General features: G+C 43.3%; 1 protein-coding gene across 1 annotated transcript in view; it reads left to right on the top strand.

Moving 5' to 3' along the window:
- The window catches only part of SEMA5A (semaphorin 5A), a 212,456-nt gene that overhangs the window by 93,503 nt on the left and 93,549 nt on the right, over positions 1 to 25,404 (top strand). The window contains exons 2-3 of the mRNA XM_039329293.1: positions 2,314 to 2,506; positions 15,718 to 15,817. Of these exons, the coding sequence (XP_039185227.1) occupies positions 2,383 to 2,506; positions 15,718 to 15,817 (224 nt within the window). The 5' untranslated portion in view covers positions 2,314 to 2,382. The remainder of the gene's footprint in view (positions 1 to 2,313; positions 2,507 to 15,717; positions 15,818 to 25,404) is intronic.

Below are 25,404 nucleotides of genomic sequence, written 5' to 3'. Positions count from 1 at the left end.
CATGGCCAACTTGCCATGGGACATCTTGTTGAGGGACAATTTAACAATTCACTTTTTAAAAATGAATTAAAAAAAATTAATTTTTTTCATTCGCGTTTCATTTTGTCCCTCCTTTTGTATCCTTTCTTTAATGATTCTATTCCACCATTTCTTTGATATTAGTGTAACTCTTGTCCCGCAGCAAGTTATTGCATGACGAGTTGGCTGCAGCAAGCTGGCCGTGGTGAATTGGCCATGGGAAATTGTCATAGACCTGTTTTTCCTTGGGATACTTGCTCATCGTTTCTCTGAAAAGAGGGCTGAGAATACAATTGGACATGATAAAGATTTTGGAGAAAGTACAAAGTAGCCTCTGCCTTGGTTCTTTCAAATTTCCCCAATGGCTGGTTATATAAGAGCCATTTGTGCCAGATTTGAAGGAAAGATTACTGAGCAATATATGATATGTCAGTTTATTACTAGGAATCAGTGAACTTAGCAACCAGCAAAAACCATTTTATGATTGTCAATGCTGGCTGGCCAACTGTGGTTGTTAATCCCATACTTTTATTTGTCTGGAGTTGTTCTTTGACAAATCATTTTCTCCTGCTGTTTTTAATGTTGTAAGATCATCAAGTACCACACATAGTAATTTTTATATGTATTTTCCTTATCTGGGGGAGGCTAACAAAGAGTTATATGAAGTCTAAACTCTGATTACCTTTGAAAATGCTCTGTTTATGGCTTGCCAAGAATTAATTGACAAATTATTGTTACTTGCAAATAATTTGTAGAATGAACGAGTTCACATGAGTTAAAATCTGAATCAGTTTGAATTTTGAGATGGCTAAATATTCATGAAAGCATTTACCCAAAAAATATTTAATGTTCTCAGATTATTTACCTAGGATGTTATTGGAGTGATGCTGTAATTGACTTTAGTAAGCTTTACTTTATGTCAGTTTATAGTTTTGAAGTGGAGCAGCATCAGATAATAGCTGAATATCTGAAAGTCATGTGGATTCACATGACTCTTAACACATAAGAATAACTTAAACAATACTTTTTCAACAAACATACAGTGAATTGGTTTCTTTAAGCCTTGTAATTTTTTTCTGAACTGGTAGCTTTAAAATGTTTGTGTCTAATGATGAACAGCTCTACATTCATCTTGTGTAGGTGTCTGGGAAATGTTCTTAATATCTATGTAGCTTTAGAAGATGCAATCCAGACCTTGTGAATCTCATTATAGTGCTTTCTAAACTAGAGAATAATTGAAAAAGCTTTCTCACAACTGGACATTGTAAGAAAATGTTATTATCCAGAGAAATATATCTACCAGAAACTTTTAACAAACTTCCAACTAACTCCAGGGTCCTCTGAAGCATAGATCAAAAGCCATTGCTTATACCAATTGTCCTTACTAGAAACTAAGCAAAATAAAGTATGTTGAATCATATCCTACCAAGAGTTAAAAACAAGCGTTACTGTGGTGCAAATGGTAGAATTCTTTAATAGGTCTCATTTATTGTTATATCCCCCTTGGGCAATCTATATAAACTGGATGACAACAATGCCAGGTATCTAACAGAGATATATAAAATGACGTTCTCCCAAAGAAACTCTGAACAGAGCTTCATAGAATATTCATATCAAGCATGTGCTAGCCTAGAAATGCAGACCATTTGAAATGGATATTTTTGAAAAGAAAAATAATGATGATTTTAAAAAGAAATGATGGTGATTTAAAAAAAATATGATGCTTTTGAAAATAAAACATTATGGATAAACCACAATTTTAACAATTTCTTTGTAAAAGAAATACTACGTAATGGTGCTTTTTTAAGCCTCATTTTCTGCTCCCAGCATTCCAAATAACATTAGTCTTTGTATTCCGATTATCTGGCAGTTCTGAAAACAAAATCCCATTTTACATAATACAGTTTAATATTATGCATTTCTGTAAGATGCAAATACACTATCTCTTAAGAGTTTAGCTCTGTCTGACTGGTAGCTTCTAAATAAAGACAGAATGGTATTACGGTCTTGGTAAAATAATTGTTGGAATCATCATCAGAAAAAAGACAATAGTGTCAAGTTTATATATGAGAGAGAAAGAGGCAGGAAATATTCTTTGTATCTTTTATATATTATTATGCAACATACAACATTTATATGTCATCAGAAGTGTTTATTGTTTATTGCTTGCTTGAATAAAATAATTGGGGTGCTTTAGAACAAAAATCTGGAAAATCAGATGTGTGCCAAGAATAAACAAGTTGGTAAGCCCTGGTCCAATGGTAATTCTGGTGTTGTTACTTTTACATTTTGCAGGCTGTTTTTGCATCTGAATACCTGAAGCATTTCTGATTAAGGGAGATGTGATTGGTGCACAGGATCAATATGCAAGACTCTATTCTGACAGCAGTTTTGATGGTCACTAGTCTGGAAATAATATGTTTGGGAAGCCCAGCAATGGATGATTCCCAGTGCCAAAGGATTGAGCATCCTATTATTACAAGTGAAGGTAAGTAGCCAAGAAAGAACTTTTCCAATTAATTTGGTAGGAAGGAAGATCAGATTTGGATCTTTATAGACCAAGACAAATGTCTGATCTTTTGTGCATCATTTATAGATATCTCATCCTGTTTAGAGGATTTGTACATAAAGGATAGGTGTCTGTGCAGAGCTCTGTTTATAATTCTCTAGAATTTATGGAATCGTCAATCAGCATTTATGGAATCATTTAGTAGAAGCCTTTATCAAAATCTTTTAGTTTGCTTTTGACTGCCCTAAGGCTAACAGAGTTGCCCTTGAGCTAATAGTCATATGACTATGTTATCATTTTTTATTTATTTTTTTATTTTTCCACTCATCTTCAAAACTCCTTAGATTTGTTTTTCAGGACACCTTAACTTCTTCTTCTTCTTTTTGGCTTGGTAAAAGTTATGCAGTAAATATTTGTAAGTGCTGCTAGGTGTTGACCAGCAAGCTGATTGCTATGATCCACATTTGCATATGGATCTGGGGCAGTTTTAAGGGTGGCAAACTGTGAAGATATTGTAGTCCCCTTCTTTTTATCCAAGTCATTGATTTGTGTCTGCAAAATTGTCTATCAGTGTTCTCCCTTTGAAATTCAATTCTTTGTGTCCTGCCAAGAAGCCTACTGCAACTGATCAACACAGAATAAACAGTCTGTTAAAGGTTCAGTAGCCTATTAAGAATAAGCGGCCTATCCATCTGATTCCAGCAGGACAAAAAGGAAATGAGATCTCTGTTCATAGTTCCAGTTCCAGGAGTCTTGAGTTCCTGTACATGGTGGTGTCCTTGAAGTACGCTAACAGTGGTTCTGTTTCGACTGTCCAATTCTTACCAGCTCAATGATTTTGGATAATGAGAGTAGAGATGTATCTCTTTTAGATGTATCTTTGGACTGTCTTGTTATTCATCAAGACAATTGAAATCAAGGTGTTTCTCCACCAATGGGTTTTCTCTGTCTGCCTGCTCTTGAGACCAAGTAGCCAAACTTGACATGCCCCCTCTTGCTAGGAGATCCAGTCTTGACTTGGTCTCAGCTCTTGAAGACACATCAGGTTTGGCTCTCTCAACAGCTAGCAGGTCAGATACATTGGTGAATTCTCCTTTCCCTATAGTCACCCTTAACAATTTAATTATAAAGTAATTTGGAATCCTTCCCAATTTCCCTACAGCGCTGGGATCAGTGCTGACTCAAATCACATGATTTGAGCAGTGAGGGGTGGGGGGAGCTTTCTGCAGCTTCCCCTTCCTTCCATTTCTCCAGGGCTCTGGGGAAAACCTTTCTGGGCAGGGGCTACCTGGATATATATCTCATTCTCCCCCCCCCTTTATTTGAGCTACCGGGCAGACTCTCTGCTACAGGCTTGAAATTCTTTTTTCAAATTCGGAGCCTCCGGATCATCTCTGGCAGCCAGGGACACCCGTGGACGCCATTTTGGGTGCTGTTGAAGGCGCCGAACTCAATTTCACCCCATTTTTTTGCCTGCCATTTGGAGGCAGTCTCGCTGAGGACATTTTCGGCACAGCACTTAGCGCTGCCATCAGGATCGGCCCCAGCTCCTGAAACCTTGCCTTTGAGGCCTCTGGAGGCCGTTTTCACAGAGAGCAAGTCACGGCTGCTATTTTAGGGCCGCCAACAAAGGCAGCGAGGACACAAAAAGCTTTCCTCAGTGTCCTCGGCATTCTGGCCTTCATAGGTGGCTCAGCTCACTTTAACTTTCTGAAATTGCTTCCCTGCTCAGGCTGTACACCTCTGGGCATTTCTATAAGCTAAGGCAGTTCTCGGCGGCCGCCACTTTGAACGCCACCTGGGAGCTCCTTTAGGCCCAACCAGGCCTATTTGTAGTAGTTGGCCTGACTCAGGCCACATTTGAGGTGTGTGTTTCATTCATCACAAATCACTTACCACAATACAAACAACAATTGACTAGCCGCCATTTTAAACCTGATCCTTTCTTGCTAGGCCTTGTCTCAGGCCCTCTGCGCCCTTCATTGGGGTTTTTTGATTTTTCTGGTGCACCTTGACTGGCCACCTAAGGCCTCCGGGCAGAGCCCAGAGCGGGTCCCCAACCGTTCCTTCGCCATCTGACTCAATTGCTGTGACCAAAGCCCAGATAGATTATTTTCTGGTCAGGTGGTCAGGGGAGCAGTCTTGTTACTTGTTCCAATTTCGCTTCTGCCAACTGCTTGCCTGCCAGAGCTTCGCCTCAGTTTCCCTGAGACTGCTCAACCAGGATGGAAGACTCCATGATGCCTCAACCCATGAGCACTGCCTCCCCATCCTCCAGTTACGGCCGGCACAAATCCTCTGAACAGGAGGTGGCAGGCAAGCCAAATCTAAGGCTAAGTCCACTCTCAAGAAGTCTTCCAAGTTGGCAGATAAACAAGCCAGCCGTAGGCACCAGGCTCTGGAGAAGGAGTTCTCCAGAGCGCAGAGGCAGGCTGGATTAGAGACGAATCAAATGGCAGTCCCTGAATTTGACCTTCCTTTAGGCCCTTCAACCTCAGCTCAAGGTGTGTGGCAGGCGTCTCTCACAGGGACGCCTGCCACACTCAGCTCGCCTTCCGCGTTAGCTCAACACGCAACAACAGTTTCAGGTTCAGCCCCAGAGGCCACCTTCACTTCTACAGCCGCATGACTCAGGGGACCAGACATCGGGGACACTTTCTCCAATAGCCGTCTTGAGGCCTTGCTATCCAAGGTTGTGGACCGAGCTCTAGCAGAACGGTCCTTTCATCCACCTGGTCAGGGGGCTTCCACATCAGCCATGCCACCTTATGTTCCTCCTACGAGGTTCCCTACACTTCAGGAACCCACATCTCCCGCACACTCCTCCATGAGCAGATACTCTTCCCCACAAGGTGAGGAGCAGCCGGAATTTAATCTATCAGAGGAGGAGGAACTTCCCCCTGAGCCCTTCCTATTGGGAGGTCTGTTCAATCCAACCCTGTGTCTCCCCCTGATTCACGAGGCCACATCAACGGCAAACATAGGATCCGATCAGTTCCCTCAGCCGCAGGCAACATCGGATTCCAGCCCAAATCTGATATTTTTTGAAACGGTGGCAGCCCAACATCACGTTCTGTGTCCCTCTATTTTTCTGAAGGGGATCAAGAAACAATGGGCCTCCCCTTCCTCCTTCCCTTCTGTAAGCGGGACTGACAAAAAGATTTTTAGCACCTCCACAGACCTCACTGATGCATTGGAGGTCCCCAAGGTAGACGAAGCCTGGACCCCTCTGGTATCCAGACTGCGGTCGCTGGAGACATGTCGGAGGCGCTTAAAGCGGATGACAGAAAATGGGACCAAACTTTACGGAAGACCCATCAATCAGCAGCATGGGCAATTAAAACGGCCACTTTTGTGTCCTTTTTTGTCCGGACTACCCTTTTATGGCTTCGTCAGCTTCAGGCCAGAGTCCCTGCTGAGGACATTCGAACCCACCAGGACCTAAGCAAAATGGTGGCAGCCACTGAGTATGCTGCGGATGCAACACTTCAGTCGGTCAACTTTGCTTCTAGGTCTCTAGCATCCAACATTACAGCCAAAAGGATGCTATGGCTGAAACACTGGCAGGCTGACGCCAATGCCAAATGGCGTCTAGCGACTGCTCCTTATCTGGGCAATAATCTTTTTGGGGAGGCCCTGGCCCCGTACCTTGTGGAAAATAAGGACAAGCAGAAGGTCACGGCTCACTTGAATAAACGGTCCGACAAACGTCCCGCTCCCTACTTTCATAGGCAGTCCTTTCGGCCGGCAACAGGCCCTACAGTTGCTCAGCCCTCCCGCTCATACACTCCCAGACAGGACAGACTGTATGACTGCCCTTATGACAGGCCAGGCTTTCGGCCCAGGCAGCAGAGCCAATCAAAGCAGCCATTTCGAGGTGCAAAACGCCCCTACAGGGGGTCCAAGTGACTCTTACACTACACTTCCCATTGGGGGAAGGCTGACCCACTTCTTCCATTGGTGGGAACTCACTTAAACTGACACCTGGGTCTTACAAACCATCCAGTTTGGTCTCCCTGGAGTTTCTTGCCAGTCCCCTGTACCGCTTCATTTCCTGGGATCCACTCAAACAGGGACTTATGCAGGAGGCCATTCAACATCTTCTAGAGATTCAGGCCATAGAACCAGTACCACTGGATTACATGGGAGGGGGCTTCTACTCCATCCTTTTCATGGTCCCCAAGACTCGGGGGGATGGAGAGCAATTCTAGACCTCAAAGGTCTGAACTATTACATTACTTACAAGAAGTTCAAGATGCAATCGCTCCAGTCCATTCTGGGGGCCATCAGACAAGGAGTCAATAGACCTCATGGAAGCATATCTCCACATCCCCATCCATCCAGATCACTGGCGGTTCCTCAGGTTCTGTTACAGGGGCAGTCATTTCCAGTACAAAGCCCTTCCCTTTGGCCTCTCCTCAGCACCCAGGGTGTTCACCAAGATCCTGGCTGTACCAGCTGCCCACTTGAGGAAGGTACCAGTACGCGTCCAGTGTTACCTGGACAACATCTTGATTCAAGTGTCTTCCTTCTGGGCAACCCAGTTGAATATGGAACTCACTTTCAGGTCCTCCAACAGCATGGTTTTTCGGTCAATTTCCGCAAAAGCCAGACGGCTTCCTCATCTAGGCTTCTGCACCTGGGAGCTGTCATAGACACCACCAACTGCATGGTCTATCTCTCCCAGGAGCGGTTGGTCAGCATCAGGGAGCTGGCTCATCGGGTATACAGGGACCGCACCGTTCCGCTGGTCTTACTCTCCCAGCTTCTGGGAAAGATGGTCTCCTGCATAGCCATAGTCCCCTGGCCAGACTCCATTTGCGGGACCTTAAGTGGTTCCTACTACCATTCCAGCGAGTGAATGCCAGCGCGTCCAACAGTCAGGTCAGGATCCCGGTCCACATGCTCAGGTCTCTACGCTGGTGGTTCTCACAAGCGGTGACCAAGGAGTCACCCTTCAAGGAACCAGACCACATCATCATTACGACGGACGCCAGTCTATTCGGTTGGTGAGCCCATCTACAGTCTCAGTTTGTGCCGGGCCTTTGGTCCTGCACAGACTTGAGACACAACATCAATTGGCTGGAGCTCAGAGCCATCCATTTAGTTCTTCGCCAACTCAGGCATTGGATCAAGGGCCATCATGTATTGATCCTCACGGACAACGTGGCGTCCAAGGCACACATCAACCGATAGGGGGGCACCAGGTCCAGGTCCCTTATGTCTGAGGCACAGCTACTGGGTTCTTGGGCAGAATCCAACCTGGCCTCTTTCAGGGTTGAACACATCTCGGGGGTCAAGAACCAGCAGGCAGACTTTCTGAGTCGCTCTACGGTGGATCCCTGGGAATGGGGGTTACATCCGGATCTGTTTTCTGAGATCTCCCACAGGTTCGGCCATCCGATCTGCGACCTGTCTGTGTCGTTGAACAATGCCCAACTCCCCAGGTACTTCTCCCGCTATTATCTTCCAGGGGCAGAAGGGATGGACGCCCTGCAGACTCCATGGCCACAAGGTCTCCTTTATGCCTTCCCTCCCCTCCTACTCATCCCGGCAACCATCTGCAAACTACTCCAGGAGCAGGTGGAAGTGATCCTCGTGGCCCTGTACTGGCCACAGAGGCCCTGGTTTGCTGATCCAATGAATCTTTCCCAGTCTTCTCCATGGAAGATTCCCCCACATCGCGTCTCCTTACACCAGGGGATCTTCCAACACCCAGACCCTCAATGGTTACAGATGACCGTCTGGCACTTGAGCACAGCATCATGACGCAAGAGTTATTTTCCCCACGGGCAATTACCATGATTCAGGCCTCTCGTCGCCCGGTGACCAATCACATTTATGATTCTACATGGAAAATTTTTTGCCATTGGTGTAGAAGGCGGCAACTGGATGTCTACAAACTGACCATCCCTCAGATTGTAGATTATCTTCTGGATGGCCTGGACAGAGGCCTGGCCCCTGCGACCATTCGTAGGCAGGTGGCGGCCCTGTCAACATTGCTCACTTGTGCGGATTCAGTTCTCTTAGCTCATCATCCTCGAATACACACCTTTATCAAGGGTGCATGTAACACTAGGCCTCCCGTGGTACACAGGTACCCCTCTTGAGAGTTGCCTTGTATGCTTCGCGCTCTAACAAAACCGTCCTTTGAGCCCATTGCCACCATTCCATTGCGGGCCTTGTCTCTTAAAGTTGCATTCTTAATTGCCATCACGTCAGCCAGACATATCTCCGAGCTGGCTGCTCTCTTGGTCAGGAATGACCTTTGCATCTTCCACCAAGACTGAGTGGTCCTTCGGTTGGATCCTGCTTTCGTGCCCAAGGTCAACTCGTTCTTCCATAGGGCACAGGAAGTCATTTTACCAAATTTCTGTCCCAATCCTTCCCATGACTTGGAGCGGCAGTGGCACACACTGGATGTCCACAGGGCCCTGCGACGTGACATCAAACGCACAGAGCTTTTTCGCAGATCTGAGGCCCTCTTTATTTCCTTCCATCTGGCTTCTCTGGGACAGAAGGTGTCCACTGGCACCATAGGCAGGTGGATCAGGGCCTGTATTGCAGAGGCGTACCAGTCTTCTTCTCTGCTGGCTCCAAGTCATCTCACAGCCCATTCCACTTGCAGTGCTGCGACATCTGCAGCATGGGCCACTCAGGCGTCCATTGAGGAGATTTGCAGGGCTGTGACATGGTCCTCGCCTTCTCCATTTGTACACCATTACAGGATAGACTGCTTTGCTTCTGCGGACGCCTCCTTTGGTCGGAGGGTCCTTCAGCAGGTGGTCTTCGGGGACGTTGTTCTGCCCTAATTCGGGACAGTGAGGCTTTGGTGTGTCCCATTGGTGGATTCTCCATCTCCTGTACTGGAGAAGGGGCGTGTCTTACCTGAATGCCTTTCTCAGTACTGAGATGGAGAATCCACACCCACCTTTTAGGTCAGTTAGGCCGATATTAAGGGATTGAGAGCCAACACCTCGTCCACCTTCAGCCACTTTCGCCCTCATCAAGACTGGATCTCCTAGCAAGAGGGGGCGTGTCAAGTTTGGCTACTTGGTCTCAAGAGCAGGCAGACAGAGAAAATCCATTGGTGGATTCTCCATCTCTGTACTGAGAAAAGGCGTTCAGGTAAGACAACGCCCCTTCTCTTCAACGATCTTAAGATCACACAGCTTTGTTACCTCATGCCCACTGCCCTTCCAAAGAGTGTCTTTCTCCATTTCAACCATTTCCATGCTGTCCTGTGGTGGCTTATTAATCATCTTGGCAGCAAAATGTGTCTCAGTGCATTCTAGTTTTTCTCCCCAGTATCTCTCTGGATGGGTAGTGGAAACCTACAGATTTTGCTATAAGTGGTCTAAATAGCTGTCTCCCTTTCCAATCTGTACTTCCTCCCCAAGAGTAGTGATAGCACCTGCAGCCTTCCTCTTCTGGTGAGTAATTGGAGGTATGCTGGGTGGCTATATGGGTTCACCTTAACCCAGATATGTAGACTGTAAATTTGTAGATATTTCAAAAGATGCAACTTTTGGAAAAGTTGGTTATCATATGATGGCCAGATCTTCTGTTTCCTATTTAACTTGCTAATCCACATGTCAATCACAGAGATAATGATAAAGAACTAATTACTATTTGAAACTATAGATAGGTTCTGATGCCAGTTGGGATTTGGGTTTGCTGTTGCAAAGTTATGTGGTCATATGTGGTCACATCACTTAGAGGTGGAAATCCTGGCTGTCTGGTTTCCATCACAACCCTGGGATTGTGTGAGATCCTAAGCAGGAAGAGGTGGGAGGGTGCCATGGGGCAGGGTCCATGGCACTCACTCCCTATCCCTGAGATCTGGTACTCCACATCAGGCTTCTTGGGAGAAAAACCATGGAGCTGAGTACTGTCTTTCTAAATCTAACCTGTAACAGAAATGCCACTGTTGCATTTTCAATTACTGTATTTGACAAAAATCTTTTTTCTGCTTAGTGATAGTTAGAAATAGTTTATATATTCTGTCAGACTAAGATTTGATTAAAGCAAATTTTAATGCATAGTTCACGCTAATTAAGGAAAATATTCTTGTGGAGGAGGGTTGATTACCTGTCTAAGCTTATCTAATTTCTTTTATAACTTTCCTCAGGAAAGATACTATATCATCTGAGAAGTGAAAGGCAAAGGAAGATAGCTAGAGGTACTTGGAGCAGCAAGTATTAGTGTGAGAGTGAACATCCAGAGCAAAAAATGGAGCTTCATATGGGTTGGAGTTGGGTTATGGTTTGGGACCAGTTATGAGGTTTACTTAAGTCTCTGTCTTTGGTTTTGACCAACTCTCATTTTGTTTAGACTGCGAAGGCATCTGGTTTAGCCTTTTATTGTACAGGGCCTTCCTTTGTTTTTGTTTTTTCTCCTCTATTTGCTTAGGCTGATAAAATGTTTTTACACACACACACAAAGACACCCCACTGAAAATTCCTCTTTTTGATCCTCAGGTTGTGGTGGTGGAGATTTGACTAACTATGTTGTATAATTTGAAAGTTGTCCAGAATAGTAATTTTTCTCTCCAAGCTTTCAAAACAGTTTTTCTATTGTCCAAGGGATACATTTAATTAGTATCTTTCCACAGACCTTGTTTACACAAAATATGAATTCTTCTCTCCAATATTCTTGCTTCTTCTATGTTATCAGCAAGTGCTTTTCTGTTGTTAGCATTAAGTCTAGGGCAACAAATCCCCTTGTTTCTTCCCCCACTTTTCCAGAAATGAAATTGCAATCAAGGCAAGGGAATAATTTGTTCATAAATGAGGGCTTTTATAGCAAAATAGACAGTTAACTTCCCTCATCCATAGAAGCTCACTGGGTGAATTTGAGCTAATTACGATCTATCAACTGAAACTACCTCATAGATTCAGAATCATACCCCATTCTTGCTATAGAAAACTGAGGAAAGAAGTACTATGCTGGTTGAGCTGCTGGAGGATAGACAGGGTGATAGTCAATCAATCAAACAGACAATATAAACAAGCTTTCCCGCTGTTGTTAAGGTTAAGGTTCAAGAAGATGGAAGTAAATGGAATATTTCAACTAAAATTCATCCATGCATAAGTCTTATCTTATGCTCCAGGAAAGTATCATCTATGTCGTCTGGTTGGATGGTTGGGTCAGTAGAAACTGCATAGGAGACCCTCCAAGGGAGGTGAGGCTGCCTGGGAAGTTAGCAATGACAAGACAGTGGCCACCCACTTCTGTATTACTGGCAAAAAACCCTACACATTTATTTTCATGAAGTCACTGGGAATTGAGCATTACACAAAATGTATGCATGAGGAGCTTTTGGGTGCCTCCTGCTGACAGCAGTTTTTCTTAATGCCAATTCATTCCTCCGCTTACAGCAATTCTCCCCCAAAGACTTCTCCAAAAGCTGTTCATAAATTAGGGTAGTCTTCAGTGTAGCATTAAATATAGCACAGCAGGAAGGCAGTTATAAAAGAGACAACAGACACCCCACTCACACACCCACTCGCATGCCCCCGGATACACACATCATGTTTATGTTAGTATTTAAATTTCAGAGATTTCAATTTTAATCAAAATGTTACATATTTTTCAATCACTGTTTGCAGTTTAACACAGTGTACGTTAACGAAAAAGAAGCAGGTCGTGCTTGACTTAGGATCACAATTGGGATTGGAACTTCAGTCACTAAGCAATGTAATCCTTAAATGAGTCATGATTGTTAAAGGAATCTGACTTCCCCCATTGGCCTTGTTTGTCGAAAGACCCCTGGGAAGGTTTTAAATGGAAATAGAAATCATACGGCTAAGGATTCTGCAACCATTCATTCATTCATACTCCTTTCCTCCCTTGTTTTCCACACAACAACAGCAACAACAATCCTGTGAGGTGGGTTGGTTTAAACCATTGTAACTAGCTCAAGATCACCCAGCTGATTTTCATGGCTAAGGTGGGAATAGAACTCAGAGTCTCCTGGTTTCTAGCCTGGTGTCTTAACCACTAGACCAAACTGGCTGTAAATACATACTGGTTGCCGAGAACCTGAGTTATGAGCACCTGAATGTGGAGACACTGCAATGGTAATAAACATGAGGACAGGTCCTAAGCCACTTTTTTCAGCTCTGTTGTAACTTCAAATGGTTGTTAAATGAACAGTCATAAGTTGAGGACTACATATAGTGGGACATTTTGAAAACCCATACAGAGTTGAACTCGAGATAATCTGGGACAGTTTCCAATCTGGGTGCCTCACGTTGTATGGGTTTTGAACAAAGGCTGAGAAATCAATGTCACTCTGTGGCATAAATATAGATTAATTGAAAGAGGACTCCTGGATCTGGAAACAGAACAGTTTTGCCACATTTTTCAAAGACTCCTGGAATTACCCTGTTGACATATGGAAAGGGAAAGCATTTTATTTCACTGCTCGTATGAAACTGTATTTTTGATTGAGCATGTAGACTAGTGAAGGTGACAAATATGTCACTTCACATTGAAGCTTTTGGGTAACTGGGGAACATTCTGTTATGCTGGAAGGGAGTTGGCGTATTTCAAAGTGTTAAGTGTTAAATGTTCCACTTCACGTCTCTTTCTCAGTGTAGCAGACCATTTGCTTTCAGTATCAAACCTGATTTGAAAAACAATAACTGATAAGGCAAGGAAATGGAATAGAAATGGAAATTGCAAGGAAATTTGTAGATAAACAGCAGATTGGAAGGGCTGCATTCACACCCTGCGGTGTTATTTGTGTACCATATGTCTTTGAAGACTGTTTGGAAGCTGCACTTGGTGCAAAACACCACTTTATCTTCTCTCCAGGGTGGAAACCAAAATAAGGGGAGCCAGTTTCTTAAGCACCAGTAGCAAATAATTATTTATTCTCTAGAAACACATATTTTGGACTGTTCCTTCATCAAGGGCATTCTGCAAGAAACCCTTACAAACAGTTTGTGTGGTTTTATCCAAAAACATCTGTGTCTAAAAGCAACCTGCAGTACATAATAAACATGTTAAATAACCAGATAGCCTCTTGTGGAAGGACAGGAATCTGAGCAACCCACTGCTGAAAAGTTACCAGCCCACGAACTAAATTAAGCCTCTTAAGAGTAATTATCCAGAGTTTGGGCTGGAGACCATTACTATCCTGACTTCTTAGGAGAAGTTGAGCTTACTCTGAATTTATATCCAATGTAGCAACAAAGTATATGAGGATAGTAAACTGAGTTTGAATCATATCAAACAGTCCTGATTGGGCGTGTTGTTCCCAATTGGACAGTTTGCCTATTAAATTAAGTGTATTTATTTTATTTAGATTTATTTATCATATTTAAGAACCATCTATCCCCCTCACAGACCTGCATTCTCTCTCTTATTAAATAGTATGGTATAGTATGGGGCGGGGCGGGGATTATTCTAAAATTATTAGCCTCACTGGAGTCCCAAATGGCCAAGTTAAGCTACACTGTTAGTTTCCAGTTTAGATTATGAATCTGAATATAAATAACCAGGGAGCAAATTCTACAAAAATAGAAAGTTGATGAATACTTCTACAATTTCTTACATTGACTTTATCAAAGCTACAACTCTATAAATAATTATAATGTGCATTCAGGACGCTATCTGGTTGGTTTAACATGCTTAATCTAGAGCAGGGGTCCCCAACCCCCAGGCTACAGCCGACTACTGGGCCTTGAGCCATTTGGAACCGGGCTGTGGAAGTGACGGGCGAGTGCACATCCTCACTTGCGCAAGCAGCGGGCAAGCACGCGCATGGTCCATTTGTGCACACAGTGGGGACGTATGCCCACCGTTTACACAAATGGAGCTGCGCACACGCGCACGCTTGCCCTCAGCTCTCACAGAACCATCCCCTCTTCCCTTCCTTCCTGCCGATCCACAAAGCCAGAAAAGTTGGGGAACTTTGATCTAGAGGCTACAGCTGGTCCAAAATATGATGGATAGGTGCTGAGTCTGTCATATCTGTGCCCTGCCTGCAAATAAACTACTGAGCCAAAGTTGAGGATTGGCTTGAAGGCCTTGAAGAAGTAATTCCTGACAGGATACCTTCTTCATTACAGCCCTTGTTAATTGCTAAGATCTGTGTGAGCAGAGAACTGCAGAGAAGCATCTGGTGATTGCCTGTGGCAAACCCTCCCTGTGGAATGTCTTCCCTGCTGACATCCAGGGAGTTTCTATATCTGAGGCATCTGTTGGAAACCTATCAGTTTACCACTGACTTCCCTTTATGAATGCCAGATGGGTCTTTCGATTTTGTCCCCTTGCCTTTCAATGAGCAAATGTTATATTGTTTTAAATCATTAGCTTTTAGTACTGCATTTTATGTTTTGAAAATTGTTCTGAAATGCATTTCCACAGGAAATGGTATAAAGATGAGTTTGGCAAATTCTCAGTATTCCAGATGTGTCTACCAACTCAAAAGAGTTGGGATTCCTGGCTTAGAACTTCCCTGTTCTCTAAGGAGGCTTTTCTGAAAATGCATCTGGTTTTGCAGAGCAGTTTATTGAGCAGACAAGCAGCAGTTTTCCCTAGCACAGTGTTTCTCAACCTTGACAATTTTAAGGCATGTGGACTTCAACTCCCAGAATTCCACAGCCAGCATTCCATGCTGGCTGTGGAATTCTGGGAGTTGAAGTCCACATGCCTTAAAATTGTCAAGGTTGAGAAACACTGCCCTAGCATCACTCTTGAGCTATGGAATGCGGAAGTGGGAATGTGTATGCACCTAAGATGGTCAGAAGTATTTCGGATCCCTCGTCACCTCTTTGCTGCTTGTCTTTTTTCAGCGCAAGTCTAAAAGTGCTGTTATCTCTTTATTAACGTTAACATTAACATTAATATTACTTAAAGAGTAATCTTGTTCTACAAAGCAGAGGATGGAGGGGGGGAGGGGAAAGGTTGACAAGATGGGTTTGAGCATCTTATAATTTTTCCCAGGTCCTCATTCTGATGCTGACAATATTTGCATTTATTAAGAGGCTCACGGAAAAGAAATAGGAAGGAAGACAAAGTCTTCAGAAACCCAGAACAGAATAGAAGCCATTAGTCACTTCTTTTAATTTTACAGAACTGTTGGGACCATTGGTATAGATAAAATGATTTGATAGCACCAAATGAAAGTACATGCTAATAGTATGAATATTGTTACTATTTTCTTTCTGTTCCTGTAGAACTTGCTCCTTGGTTACATGTGTTCAGATCGAAAAGTGCTGTTGACTTCTCTCAAATAACATTTGATCCAAGACAAAAAGAACTGATTGTTGGGGCAAGGTGAGATGCTGTTTTAAAAATGTACCTTTTATTTTTCAAATACGTTTGTGGTAAAGTAAGTAGTTTATATTTCTCTCTTATCCTATGTTTTTAAGGCATGGGTAAGCAAGCTGGCAGTTTCCTGAGGTTTGGGGGTTTTAAGTTTCCATCAGCCCTGTGTGGTTGTTACCCAAAATGTGTGTGGGAGGGTATTAGATGAATTAAATTAGATGTATATAAAAAAAATTGTGACTTGTTATTTATGATTTTCTACCCTCGATATATGATAAAAGTCCCTTTCCAATTTTAGTATGCAAATTCAGGCATTTCTCTGAATACATAAAGGATGAGCTTGCACGTGCTGCGTCATCTCTGTGATTCTTTTGTCTTTTATTACAATGGTGTAAATTGCATTATAGATTGCATTATTTCAATGTAGTTTTCAATGCATTGTTTATATAATGTGATTAAAATGGTTAACACACTATTTGAAAAGGTAGGGGATGCGATGGCTCAGCAGTTAAAGACGCTGAGCTTGTCAGCTGCGCAATGGGGTGAGCTCCCGTTATTTGCCCCAGCTCCTGCCCACCTAGCAGTCCGAAAGCAGGCAAATAAGAGTAAATAGGTACCACTTCAGGGGGAAGATAACATCATTCTGTATGCCTTGACATATAGTCATGCTGGCCACATGACCACAGAAACGTCTTCAGATGATGCTGGCTCCCTCAGCAAAGAAACGGGGATAAGCACCGCCTCTTAGAGTCGGACACCACTGGATAGGGTAAACCTTTATCTTTTGTTATCTATTTGAAAAGGTTACAGTATTGAAAAAAAAAGGTAAAATTCTTTACTAACTCTCAGGAAGTTAAGAAAGTAATTTTGAAAGTTTTATTTCCCTCTTGCCTTCCTGACTTTCAATGCTTGAAAATAATTGCAGGCTTCAGGGTGAGTTTAGAAAAATAACTGCTTAACAAAGTCAGTAGAATCTAGTTTTCTTAGAAATGTTTAGAACTTTAGGCAAAGCTATACAATCAGATGAATCATATGATGTAATTCTGGCTAGAATATGTCCATTCTGACTGGTAGCACTGAGTAACAAGTTTGAATGTTCCCTTGCCCACTCCCAAATAATCAGCCTAGCTTGAATATGTGGCACCTTTTATTACTTTAGCTGACAATAGTTTTTGCTGACTTAGTAGCATTCAGAGAATATTTTATAAAAGAAAATTATGAAGCATCTCATCTAATTTTAAGCAGGGGTGTCCAATCTTTGCAACTTTAAGACTTTTAACTCTGGGATTTTAACTCCCAGAATTCTATTCCAGCCATCCATGCTGTCTGGGGAATAATAATAATAATAATAATAATAATAATAATAATAATAATAATAATAAAGTTGGAAGGGACCTGGAGGTCATCTAGTCCAACCCCCTGCTCAGGCAGGAAACCCTATACCATTTCAGACAAATGGCTGTCCAGTCTCTTCTTAAAAACTTCCAGTGTTGGAGCATTTACTGCTTCTGGAGGCAAGCTGTTCCACTGATTAATTGTTCTCACTGTCAGGAAGTTTCCCCTTAGTTCTAGGTTGCTTCTCTCCTTGATGAGTTTCCACCCGTTGCTTCTTGTCCTGCCTTCAGGTGCTTTGGAAAATAGCTTAATTCCCTCTTCTTTATGGCAGCCCCTGAGATATTGGAATACTGCTATCATGTCCCCCCTTGTCCTTCTCTTCGTTAAACTAGACATACCCAATTCCAGCAAACGTTCCTTATATGTTTTAGCCTCCAGTCCCCTAATCATCTTTGTTGCTCTTCTCTGTACTCTTTCTAGAGTCTCAACATCTTTTTTACATTGTGGTGACCAAAACTGGATGCAGTATTCCAAGTGTGGCCTTACCAAGGCATTGTAAAGGGGTATTAATACTTTACGTGATCTTGATTCTATTCCTCTGTTAATGCAGCCCAGCACTGTGTTGGCCTTTTTGGCAGCTGGTAGAAAAACCTACCAGGATTGTGCAAGTTCTTTTTTTTATTATTTTTCTTCTCCCTCTTTCTAATCTGGCAATTTCCGTTGGGGTGAATTCTGTCATTCTGGTCTAAATCTTAGGTTCTTGCTAGGTTTAATCAACCCAACGAATGAAAGCTGCAAATAGTAACAGAGCTACCTAAATCTGCATGGCAGAATCTTAATTTATGATTCAGTTCATGCAGATGTCAGCATGCTGGTTTCCCCCTCTTATTATCCTAGCTTTGGTTTGAACTGTCTTCAAATTCTACCTGTTGTCCTATAGGTTTCAGGTCAAACTGAATTTTAATAATAGTGCCTTCAGGAAGTGGCTTTGGCTTCAAGATGATTGAAGGTTTGCTTTGCTAGTTGGTTGATTTCTTTCTTTCTTTTTTTGCAAAAAAATCCCAAGAGTTTTTGCAGACAAACAAACAAACAACCAAAGACAAGAGTTTCCCTGAAATGTTTTGATTTAAATAGACTTTCTGGCATCGTCAACAGTAGCATGGACAGGCCCAAAGCCTTAATTGTATATGTTAAAATTGTAGCTCTAAAGAAAATTTCACGTCATCCGAGAGACATTACAGATAGACCTCAACTTACAACCTCAACTGAGCCTGCCATTCTTGGTCATAAATTGTATTGTTTGTAAAGTGAGTTATCCTGTGACTGTCCTGATTTTACAACCTTTTTTGTGGCAGTGATTTGGCAAACATGGCAGTTGTAAGGGAAATGTGTCAGTCCTTAAGCAAACCCATTGTTTGCTATGGGGCGTTTTTGCTGGAAACCAGAAGTAAATATTGGTTTTCCTCAGAAATTTTGTAAATTATGGTCCCAGGACTGTGGGATGCTGCAAACGGCCAGAAATGTGGGCCAGTCGCTGAGTGCCCAAAATGGGGGCATTGCGTCATAACTGTGAAAGGTCACTAAGTGACCTTGTTGTAAGTCAAGGACTACCTTGTTGTAAGTCAAGGACTGTACAGTTATGAAGGAAGACAGCAGAGGGAATTACTTTTTAGTCTAGTCCTGTTTTCAAATGCAATCTCACTTTTGAAATACACCAAGAATTAGTTTAAACTTTTAAGCAAAAAAAATAATAATAATACAACGATCAATCTATATAGTCAGTACAGTCATAAAAATGTCTAACTTTATCCCAGTAAATAGCCCAAAGCCCCCATGAGAAATTGGGGGATGAGCAGAGACTGTTTTGCTGTTAATGTAAGAAAACCGTATGTTTTGACTTTCTAATGGCAAAAACATCTATAGATCTGCCTTTTTTTTGACAGCTGTCTCCCAGCAACCCCTGTTAAAGGAAGCCAGAAACAGCTCTTGCAGACTGCTGGATATCTCCTCTTTCAAGCTTCCTGAACGGGCGGTGAACCTGCCTGCCCTGATCCTCTTTTAATCCTACTTGGCTCACTCATCTATTCCCTCTCTGTTTGTCTTTGGCTTTAGCCCAATAGCTTTAGCTCTACTGCCCTGGCTGGCGACCTATACACAAATCAAAACCGTCCAAAATAACAGGCTATAAAAATGATTCTTTTGAAATAAGTGTTAAAGCCAAATGCTTACAGTATAAAATTGGACACATTTGCAGCGTAAATGGTAGGCTATCAATGCTCGTAATAAATACTGCTACATATTTTCTCACTTCCTTTAAACAGTGGCAAGTTTCAAGAGCAATTCTGTTGAAAATTTAAATGGTTTACTTAGCCTCTTTCATATGTAACCATAGAAGGAAGAATATTACTGGGCTTCCCCCCTGAATTCGGGATTATTGTGTGTCTCTTGAAAAGGTGAGATCAGAAATGCTGTTGAATGATGAATGTCCAGCATGAGTTTGCGTTGTAGTTTTAATACATGACAGATGTATTATCCTTGGAGAAAGAGTGCATTTGAAACAGAAACCAGAGCTTTTATTCCAAGTTATGTTGGACATGAAACTGGTCTTCAGCTGGATATGTCTAGAGTGATTTGAGGGAAAGAAAAGATGAAGATTGGGGAGGCAATTTTTGAGACTGAGCAGTGAAGAGAAAAAGCGCCTTTCTTCTCTGACTTTGTAATATTTTCTCAGGTGCAAAACTACTGCAAGAAGAAAAAAAAAATCTAAGTAAGGTTTTCTAATTGAAATTAAATCTTCCTATTCACAATTTTATAAACAGTCTTTGTTCTGTGCAGTTTAGGGGTGAGCATTTGATGTTCTGTAGGACAAATGAATCTTTTCAAAAGGGGATTGATCTGGCTCTTAGTTTATAACTCAGGCAAGGAAAAATGTCTCAGAAGGGAAGGATCTACTCAAAGAAGAAGGCTAACTCCATATTTTCTATTCCCAACCCCATTCTGTCAGCCTTGTAAGCTCATTGTTGGTTAGGGATACAGAACATTATTTTTTGAATCAAATCAGTATACTAGAAATATATTTCAGAGAGAAAGTTACCATTCTGTCCTCTTCCATTTTGAAGTGTCTAAGCAGGGGTAGAAAATATGCAAGACCCAACAGTCCCTCCTAGTTTTTGAAAAGAGGCTGGATGGTCACCTATCAGACATTCTTTAAGCAATGGATTCTACACTGAGCAGCGAGATGGACTAGATGTTCTCTAAGTCACCTTTTGAAATTGATAATTGTCTGATGTATGTCTTAAGAAAATGTTTAAATGCCTGAATAAGAAAATGCTTAACTAACTGGACTAAATTAACTTGAACCAAGCTAAACCATCCATGTCCAATGATTTTTCATGCTTGTTGTCCCATAGATTGTACCTAATAAAAGGAAGTATTAAATGAATTTTAAATGCTCTAACACAGTGTTTCTCATCCTTGACAATTTTAAGGCATGTGGACTTCAACTCCCAGAATTCCACAGCCAGCATTCTGGCTGTGGAATTCTGGGAGTTGAGGTCCAAATGCCTTAAAATTGTCAAGGCTGAGAAACACTGCAGTCTAACACTATGGTAGTTGTATTACAATCTAGGAGCCACACCTGATTGTATAAATAATGAAACTTTACATTGAACTGGGACATAGATACTTTTAGCCAGGTTCTTTGTTTTCTCCAATTGACAAAAAGAGCCTATCACATTAGTTCCTGAAAAAGAATCATAGCTGTGTGGTGAAACCTATCATCTGCATGCAAAGAGTCAGACTGAGGCTGGCTATTTGCACTTAGGAGAGCAGGTGGCTGGTAATGAGAGATAACCCTGCTGCCAATCATAGTAAGACATGGCAAGGAAAAGAAGGGCCAATAGTTTCATTTGGTGGAAGGCAGCTTTCTAGGCATCTGACAGTGTACACCTGGAATTGCTGAAAATTGAAATGCATTGGAGCACATGCATTCATCACTTACCGGTAAATGTAAATCTACCAATGAAAACATGCTTGTCATTGAAAAATGTTAAATGTAGACTTTTAATTAAAACATTAGATCTCTCCTTAATGTTTGGTTTCCTCACATTTCAGTGTTCTGTATATGTGAGTAGATAAAAGTAGAAGCCTATATAGGTATAGTTCTATAGCAGTGTTTCTCAAGCTTGACAATTTTAAGGCATGTGGACTTCAACTCCCAGAATTCCACAGCCAGCAATGCTGGCTGTGGAATTCTGGGAGTTGAAGTCCACATGCCTTAAAATTGTCAAGGTTGAGAAACACTGTTCTATAGAATTATACACTCAAAGGGAAAGCTCAAATTAGAATCTGACTTTGTAGAAAATAATACTCCAGAGCCATCTTAATTTAGGGTTTTCCTGTCATTATAAATTTTGTACAACTGCTATCTGATTTCATCCATATACTGTGTTTCCACCCTTACGTTCTATGTCAACGTTCTCAGATCCCTATTGTTCTTAGCTCTAGCCTTTCCTGTATTGACTATTTTTAAAGCTCTGAAACATTCTTACTTGCTCAGGTCCTCAGCTCTTGCTGCCAAACACGGTCCACTTACATGTGGAAACATATTCTACTCCCTCTCTAAGGACTTGCAGTATCTGAGCTTTTCCTTTCCCCTCTTGTCACATCCCCCCCCCCAGCCCTCCCAGTCCTTTCTTCCTGGAGCTGGCTTGTGCACCTCTGCGCTATTGAGCTCAGAGTGGATGGTCATTTTTGCAGATGTTAGTTGGGCTCTGCCCTGTGGGTCTGGCTATTGGGCAGCTATTCCAAGGAATGCCATTCCTTGTGATATCTTGGGACCCCAGCAGAACTGAAACTCCAGATCTCGGGAGAGAAGAAAAAGGCTTGCATATTTGAGGCATCCTTTCACACCAGGCTGCCTTTTAGTGGCTACCATTTCCATGTGCAACTAAATCCTGTGCATTCCAGTCTAACAGTGTTATTAGCAGAAACCTCAGAGCTGAAGAATATTTGTGCATGTCTTCCTTCCCATTCTGTTCTCCTTTGACTTTGTATTGCCTCTTGTCCTGTGGCTGCAATCTCTAAATTGAGATTTAGGGTACTTGAACAAAGGGTGGAGCAGAGACTGACTTCTGTTTTAAGTAACTATTCTTCACTTATGTTGTAAATGAGGGCAGAGGGCAAATTTGTACCGGGATTTTCAGTGCCATAACATGAGTAATAATAATGAAAACGTTTATAGAATGGCTCTTTTTCAATCCTATTTGCAATTTAAATGTGGATGAATTGTCTGGAGTTCTCTTCCTCTCCACTACTCCAGAACTGAGTAATAAAAGCAAAAACCCATAACCACATACTGTCAAAATTCAATCATTTTGTTGGTGAATTTTCTGCTCAAGATCTTGGAGAGCTTTGGAGACTGGGTGTAGCCCATGGTCCACAGCTTCCCCACTGTTATACTTGCTATATATTAAGGGTGTGGGGGTTTCCACAGTCAGCCAACCAGCCAGTTTGTTTCAGTCTTTTATAAATGATGGCTCAGGAAAGGAGAGGAACAAAACAAAATAAATGGAAAAGCAAAAAAAAAAAAAAAGAAAGAAAGAAAGAAAGAAAGAAAGAAAGAAAAGTAAAAAAAAAAAGCACCATCTCTTTACATTTTAAGATTAGGACCTACAGTGAATTAATTTCTAAAACAATTTGTTGAGTCCTTGGCGGGAAGCAGACACGAGAAGCAGTTGAAGTTCTCAGTTTCCTTTATTCAGCGTTCAGCTTACAAGTAGATGGCTTCAGCAGCTCCCAAAACCTCCCAGCTTCTTATATAGACGCTTCCCGGGTAAATGTGATACTTTTCCCGCGCCAGCACCCGCGCATGCGCATGGCGCTGGCGACAGCCTGTCTGGTCCCGGGCAGCTTTGCACCTGCCCGGGACTGCCTGCAAACGCCCGAGCCGTTTGCAAGGCTCGGGACATAACACCCCTTTCCCCCGGGCTAAAACTACTACCAACATATAATCATTTATTTTATGCAGTGTTCTGCTTCTCAGTGCTCCTATCGTTACCTGGCTTTTGTTTAGCCATCAATGTTATGTAATCCTCTAAGTATTTAGGAGACTTCTTTGCTCTCTGTGACCTTCTCAGCTCTGGGTTACTAGCATGAGTTCCCTGACTGGAGGGAGATGTGAGCCTGTTCTCCTTATTTTGCCTTGGTGCCTTCCAAGGACTGTGCCCCTGATGCCTGGCCTGCTTGCTTGCCCACCGGGCTCGTCAGGCCAGGGCTTCTGTCACTTTGTGACCTGGTTGACCTGCCTAGCTGTAGACCCTCGGGCCCCTTGAAGTGATAGCCACTGCTGGGCGTCTCTGTTGAACCTCCTAGGTCCGTCCAAGACCTGTCAGGAGGCTGACCATTCCCTGAACCCCGTTCTGTGTCCGGGCTTGTGTGGGTTCCTGTACTTTCCCAAAACTCAGTTACTCCCTGATTTGGGCTAGAGGTGTTGTAGTCGGGACTTGGTTCCTCGACCACCTCCCTGTATGTTTGACCCCCTGTAGAATTTGGGGTAAGGTCAGGCCAACCTTGGGGATTGTGTGCCAGCTCTCTTGCGGGGAATGATTTGTTGGGATGCCCCCGGGTATCCTCCGTGACTGGAGTGCTGTGTGATGTGTGTGGAAAGTGAGTATGCCCCCGGGGTGACTCCCTGGCTGGAGTAGGCGTGGATGCCTGGTAGTTAGGTAGGCTCATAGAATTCTTGTTCGGAGCTCTCGCGGAACCCTGGGATGGGCCGTTTGTGGCTCCATCAGTGGAGATGGGCAGCAGCTCGTGCCCTTTCCCTTTGCTCCAAAGGGTCCCCCTCCCCCCCTGGAAAAGACCCAGGAGTCTCATCTGAAAAGTCCCGCCTAGGGCGGAGTTGGTCGATGTGCCGACGCAGGACACGACCGTTGTCCAGGGCAAGCTCGTAGGAGAGAGGACCTGTGACCCTGGAAATAGAAGCGGGGACCCAGGTATGACCAGGCCCGTAATTGCGAGCCCAAACCGGGGCACCCACAAGTAGTTGTCTAGGTGCCCTAGGATGTGAGGTAGATGAAGGCAGTCTGTCCGGATGCAACCGGTCAAGTTTAGTAGTAAGTTGACGCCCCCAGCGAAGTTCAGCTGGGCTTCTCCCTGTAGAAGTGGACAGTGTGGTACGATAAGAAAGGAGAAAGTCAGCCAACCTGTGATGCCAGTCCCCGTAGGTGAGTCTTTTCAAGGCGTCCTTTGTGATGTGCACCATACGTTCAGCCATACCGTTGGTGGACGGGTGGAAGGGTGCAGACGTGGCATGACGAATCATGTTAGCCTGTAAGAAAGCTTGGAATTCGGAGGAAGTGAATTGAGGGCCGTTGTCAGACACGATGACATCTGGAAGCCCGTGTGCAGCAAAAATCCCCCTCAGTACCTGAATAGTCTTTGCAGTGGTGGTGGAAGAGACAGGTACAACCTCAAGCCATTTTGAATGGCTGTCAACAAGGACCAAGAAGAACTGGCCCTGAAAGGGCCCAGCGTAGTCAATGTGCACCCTAGACCATGGGGACTGCGTTTCCTCCCATTTATGCACGGGAGCTTGGAGCATCTCTGGGCGAGATCGTTGGCACAGGTGGCAAGCATGCACCTTAGCCTCAATATCCTTATCTAAAGCAGGCCACCACAAGTGGCTGCGTGCAAGAGCCTTCATACGAACAATGCCAGGATGACCCTCGTGGAGGGATTCTAAGACCCTAGTCCTCATTGAGGTGGGAATGACAACTCTGTTTCCCCAAAGCAGACAACCCTGAGAAAGGGACAACTCGTTTCTTTTGGACCAGAAACTCTGAAACTCAGGACTAGGGCAGTGCTCAGGCCAACCGGACAAAACCCAGGAACGGACACGTGAAAGTGTGTGATCTGTACCTGTTTCAGCGGCAACATCCCTGGCACAAAGAGGGAGCTCGGGCAAGGCTTGGATTGATAGAATGTTGACAGCTGGCGCAGGGTCAGCTTCTACTACTGGCAGAGGCAATCTACTGAGGCCATCAGCATGGCCCATTTCTTTCCCAGGCTTGTGGAGTAAAGAAAAATCATATGCAGACAGAAAAATAGACCACCTAAGCATTCTAGGGGAAATGATTTGGGGAGTCTGCTTACGTGTGGTAAACAGTCCCAGCAGAGGCTTATGGTCAGTGAAGACCGTGAAATGCCTGCCATATAGAAAATCGTGGAATTTTTTAATTCCAGCAACAACAGCCAGAGCC

The sequence above is a fragment of the Crotalus tigris genome, unplaced genomic scaffold (assembly GCF_016545835.1).
Source record: "Crotalus tigris isolate CLP2741 ecotype Arizona unplaced genomic scaffold, ASM1654583v1 scf7180000024391.5723578, whole genome shotgun sequence".
Classification (NCBI taxonomy): Eukaryota; Metazoa; Chordata; class Lepidosauria; order Squamata; family Viperidae; genus Crotalus; species Crotalus tigris.
This window is presented reverse-complemented; position numbering and strand designations above follow the sequence as displayed.